The 6,000-nt window shown below is 33.4% G+C and overlaps 1 protein-coding gene across 1 annotated transcript in view; it reads right to left on the reverse strand.

Annotated features, from left to right (window-relative positions):
- DLK1 (delta like non-canonical Notch ligand 1) overlaps positions 1-3,403 on the reverse strand; it is a 56,913-nt gene extending 53,510 nt beyond the window's left edge. Inside the window, exon 1 of the mRNA XM_053689310.1 lies at positions 3,229-3,403. Within this exon, the coding sequence (XP_053545285.1) occupies positions 3,229-3,295 (67 nt within the window). The 5' untranslated portion in view covers positions 3,296-3,403. The remainder of the gene's footprint in view (positions 1-3,228) is intronic.
- Between the last annotated feature and the right edge of the window lie 2,597 nt (positions 3,404-6,000).

The raw sequence follows: 6,000 nt of genomic DNA on the forward strand, positions 1-6,000 counted from the left end.
ATAACTTTAGAACCTATAGAAATATAATATTTTCTATATTGGTTAATAATAAATTAGCAATATTTGTAGTAAACATATATGAAGCATTGATTTTTTTGTTAATTCTTTAAAGATTTATGTAAAGGTCTTTATTCATTATTTTTTAGGCAATGCTTGATAGCTGTTTTGCTTTTTAACTAACTTCTATAATTTGACAGAGGATTTTGCAACTTCTTATATTGTTAAAGGGACAGTCTAGTCCAAAATAAACTTTCATTATTCAGATACGGCATGTCATTTTAAACAATTTTCCAATTTACTTTTATCTTGCTTGCTCTTTGCTTTGTTCTCTTGGTATTCTTAGTTGAAAGCTAAAGCTAGGAGGTTCATATGCTAATTTCTAATCCCTTGAAGGCCGCCTCTTCTCTCAGGGCATTTTGACAGTTTTTCACCACTAGAGGGTGTTCGTTCACGTGTGTCATATAGATAACACTGTGCTCATGCACGTGAAGTTCCAGTAAGCAAGCACTGATTGGCTAAAATGCATGTCTGTCAAAAGAACTGAAATAAGGGGACAGTTTGCAGAGGCTTAGATACAACATAATCACAGAGGTAAAAAGAGTATTTATATAACTGTATTGGTTATGCAAAACTAGGGAATGGGTATAAAAGGGATTATCCATCTTTTAAAACAATAACATTTCTGGTGTAGACTGTCCCTTTAACGTCTGTAGTTCTCTATATATACGAAAGATACTAAAATATAATGGCCTAAAACAGGGGAGCATGATTAGAGTTTATAGAGAATGGATCTGTTTTTTTTTTGTTTTTTTACTACGTCAAGTGCTGAATCACTATTGCCTTGAAAATTTCAGAATTTTTAGTTCTGCAACATAAACATCTGTATATTATCACTTCAGACTTTGGGTAAAATTGGAAATCCTGAAGAATAATGGTCTAAAACTGTTTTTGTTTGTTTTTATACATTTGTTTTTTGTCTAGATGTGTTGCATGAAAACTTGTAAATTTAAGATCTTACCCAGATTGTGCATTAATGCTATTACAGTTCTAGTGGTGAATCACTACTGACTTGGAAAATAGCTGTTTTTTAGTGCTGTGACATAATCATCTGTATATTATCACTACAGGATGTGGGTAAAATTGGAAATCACACAACATTGTGGTTATTTGCTGGACAACACTCACATGTCTGGTAGATTCTCATCTAGTTTTTGGGCACACCTAGGGTGTCCAAAACAAGCCCTTGGGCACAGATGGTTTGACTAGATTCTGGTACTTTGTCTAAACCAGATTGAGAATGGAAATTAATGTATAGAGTATGCACACCTCTGTTATACAGCTGATTAATTCAGTCAATGTATCATCAATATTATATGGAAATCAATTCAATTAAAAAACACATACCATGGGGTGCAAAAGCAAGCAAAAACATTGCTTTTCATTCATACCATCTATTTTATTGTTTATATATACAGTATATATATATATATATATATATATATATATATATATATATATATATATATACACACACACCATACATTCACACACACACACACACACACACATATCTCTCTTTCTTTCCACAAATAACCTATGCCTGTTTTTAAACCACTCACATATCATTGATCTCCTTGCTATATATTTTTTTTTGCAATGTTCTTGTTAAACTCTAACACAAAAGACCCGGATATAACTGCTAAAAGTACATACATAAAGATTATCAGAGGCCAAGATCTGTTTTTTGAAAATATATGACAAGGAAATGGAATTTCTATAGTGAAAATTATAGATTTCTTAATCAATTTCTTCCGATTCACTAACTGACACTAGATCAAATGTGGCACTTATGTTGCTAGAAGCACATTGTATCATAACACAAAATTAGTCTAAGCTTTTCCTCAATGCATGAAAACATTAACATAGTTTCCATGCTGGTTTAAAAAGGTTATAAGATTTGTCTACAAAATCTAAAAATTCCCTAAGGGTTAATGAAGATTTTTATTAAAATAAACAGTGTATAAGTTTCTCAAATGTATTACAATCTACACTGTTGTCTGCAATTTGTATGATATTAAACAGCCCATTATTTTTTGGAAGCCTTTTTCTTATGGCTTTGAAACTTTAAAAAAAATAAATAATAATAATTGTATTAATGACTATTTTCACACCATATATTTCAATCTTCCATTATACATTTTTATACAAACATCTCTGTAATAAAATATGTGTGAGTACAAATGATCTTGATCTTTACAATGAAGACATCCACAGGACATTATATTGACATAGTGCAAAAAATAATGAATTTGTTAACAGATACCTTGGCTGTGTATACACTAATGAGGGAATACATTGTGTTACATTGAATTATTTTAACATTCTTGAAATGTGTTACACAGAGATACACTTTAGGGCCATTCTTCTTAGATTTTGAGTTTATTATACAATGTACACATACTTATTGTATTATTATTTCCTATTTGCCAATTTAAAAAATAAATATGAATAAACAAAAATATGATTGATTCACACATCTCAAATTAGGGAGACCAAAAAAAAAACTAAATTTAAAAGTATATAAAACAATATCTGATTAGATAATTAAGACCTAGAAGCCTATACATATGTCCCCCCCAACAAAAGCAACAGACTGGCAATATATTTAAACTATACATTAACAATAATTATGTGCTTTATATTTATATTGCTTTTATTCTAGTTTCTGCTTATATAAAAAGAATTCACATACCACCTTGTGCTACCAGCACATTTTAAAAAGTATAACGCACAGTACAGATTATTAAATGAGATCAAACAAAATGTACATGTCATATTCTATTCTAAACTGTATTAAACCTCTACCTATTTGTATGTCTGGAGTATTTATAAATGTAATACAATATTCCTCTATTAAAACACACAGAAAAAGGTATTAATGTCAAGAGCTTGTAATCTATACTAAACTGTTTTAAACCCTACACATTTGTGGAGGGGGTTATAAATATTATCTAGAAGATAACTTAATTACACAATGAAAGCTCTTTCTTGTAAATGTAACATGGAATGAACACTCAATAACAGAACTTGGCAGAAGTATATGGCCATTATTATATATCATAAGGTTACAAAAATAAATCTTCTCTACAGAAAGAGAAGGCAGAGTTCAAAACATCAATCTATAAATATGGTGAAATATAAATGAATCCTGCTCACACACACATTTACCTTGAGTTGCTGTAGCAAGAAAATGAGACAGTACCAGGCAAAAGACGCATGTGATTGGGGTATCCATCACTGGTACTCTCCAGCAGACAGCTGGAATAAAATACAAGGAGTTACAGCAGATGGAAATTAAAGAAAATCCTTCTAACCTTCATTTGTGCAGTATATTATAAATGGAGCAAATCTACAGCCCTGTAACTCCTGCCTGGATGTTGCATGTATATTTCTACTGTATATTGATTTCAACAATAGTGTGGGGGTGTACTAACCTGGTGCTCTTACAGTTCACAGGATTGTCAGATGCTCATTATTCATCTTCTCCATAACAACTGCTGTGAAACAGAAAAGATGTGACTGTAAAGTTCCCCTGCTCACTTTCATACAAAGTCCTGCTGATGTGCAGTCATTCACTAGAAAAGAGAAAACAGGCTAATTAATAATAGAGAAGATCTGGTGAGATTTATATAGTCAGATGGCTTTCAGGAAGGACCAGTGCTTTGTTCCTGGGAGTTTGACATCCAGCGCAAGGGATTCATTATCCAGACTGGCTTTAGGGGAACTGAGCCATGCAGCAGTTCTGCGGTAACAGTGTACAGCGTTGCCAGGATCCATGCAGCAACTCTCCTGTTCTCACTGCTACAATTGCACCCTCATGCCCTCTCTCCAGAGCTAGGGGATAAGCACGCCCCCAAGTATGCTGTTAGTCATTCCTTAAGCTTTAGGGAAAACATGAAGTGGATTTTTTATTTTTAATATGCATTTAAATTAAATTGATTTTCCAATCTAATGTTCTTTATTAATACTCCTGTGAATTGCAATAATAAATCCCTTTTCTAACATATTAGAGACAATAATGTTCTTTTGGCATGTCCCTCTTGGCAAAATATAGGTTAAACATCTTCTTTAACTATTAACCAGCCACTCAGAACTGCAAACCATCGGGCTGGCAAGGGGTTAAATGTAATAAGCATTTAAATGTATGTGTCTATTTGTAGGAAACTTGGAGTTGAAAGCAAATAATTACATGTTTAAATAACATTCAATAATTGCCCTTCTCTTTCAAATAGCTACTGTAGCATGGCTTAATTGCTTCAGTGTAACCCTCTCATTCACCTGATTCTTATTCAAACCTGATCTATATAAACAGAAGTTATTTATTACAAAGAGTGCACATATGAATCTATTATAAAATTATATATATATATATATATATATTTATATATGTATAGATAGATAGATAGATAGATAGATAGATGATAGATAGATTTATCAAAAAGTGAGATATAAAAATAACCAATTATTTTCAATAATAAAAAAAACAGATGGGCACACTTTTGAACCCACATTCATGTTGTTTCTCCTTCAAGGAATGTGAGATCCTGCAGTCAATCTGCATAACAGAAATTTCATACATTTGCACTGTCTGATATCCCACAGAGAATGGGCCAGTTACAAGTGGAGCACTAATTAATGCTCCCTTTCGAGAGTTAATTGTGCTAAAAGTAAGCTTTTTGCACTCGACGGGTTGGGCTCGTATTATGAGTTGAAAAGAAACTGTTTTTGTATGTGGACTAACCAAACGAGCATGAAAAGCTGAACTTAGAATATCACATGCATGTTCACGTATTCCCGCATAAAAGCCAATGGAGAAAAAAAAGTGGAAAAACTCCCATTCTCATGCAAATCTGATTGCATATTCTCATGTGCGCTCACCTGACATGAAAATATGAATATTTTACATTCCAATGTTCTTCACATAGAATAAAATCTTCAATTAATTCATAAAAAAATATTTCAACATATATCTGAGTTTTTGTACAATATACAGGTGAAACTCGAAAAATTTGAATATCGTGTAAAAGTTCATTTATTTCACTAATGCAACTTACAAGGTTAAACAATATATGAGAGAGACTCATTACAGGCAAAGCAAGATAGTTCAAGCCGTGATTTGTCATAATTGTGATGATTATGGCTAACAGCTCATGAAAACCCCAAATCCAAAATCTCAGAAAATTAGAATATTGTGAAAAGGTGCAATATCTAGGCTCAAAGTGTCCCACTCTAATCAGCTAATTAATACATAACACAAGCAAAGGGTTCCTGAGCCTTTAAATGGTCTCTCAGTCTGGTTCAGTAGGCATCACAATCATGGGAAAGACTGCTGACCTGACAGTTGTGCAGAAAACCATCATTGACACCCTCCATAATGAGGGAAAGCCTCAAAAGGTAATTGCAAAAGAAGTTGGATGTTCTGTATCAAAGCACATTAATAGAAAGTTATGTGGAAGGCAAAAGTGTGGAAGAAAAAGGTGCACAAGCAGCAGGGATGACTGCAGACTGGAGAGGATTTTAAGGAAAAGGCCATTCAAAAGTGTTGGGGACTTTCACAAGGAGTGGACTTAGGCTGGAGTCAGTGCATCAAGAGCCACCACACATAGACAGATCCTGGACATGGGCTTCAAATGTCGTATTCCTCTTGTCAAGCCACACCTGAACAACAAACAAGTCAGAAGCATCTTGGAAACTACTGGACTTCAAGTATCTTGCAGGGTGTGCCTCTCTATTCTTCCTCCATACTCTGGGTCCTTCCTTGGTTTCAAAATGGCTTGACAAGAGAAATGCGTAGTGTGATAGGAGCGCCTAAAGGTGGATTCCTGCTGCTAAAAAAGTTCTTCCCTCAAAGAGAACTAAATGGTGGATAAGAAGAAAAAATGGGGTTTATTTAGCAGCGCTAAAAAAAGCTAGGAAATGATGATACCAATCTAATTTATG

This window comes from Bombina bombina, chromosome 1 (genome assembly GCF_027579735.1).
Source record: "Bombina bombina isolate aBomBom1 chromosome 1, aBomBom1.pri, whole genome shotgun sequence".
Lineage (NCBI taxonomy): Eukaryota > Metazoa > Chordata > Amphibia > Anura > Bombinatoridae > Bombina > Bombina bombina.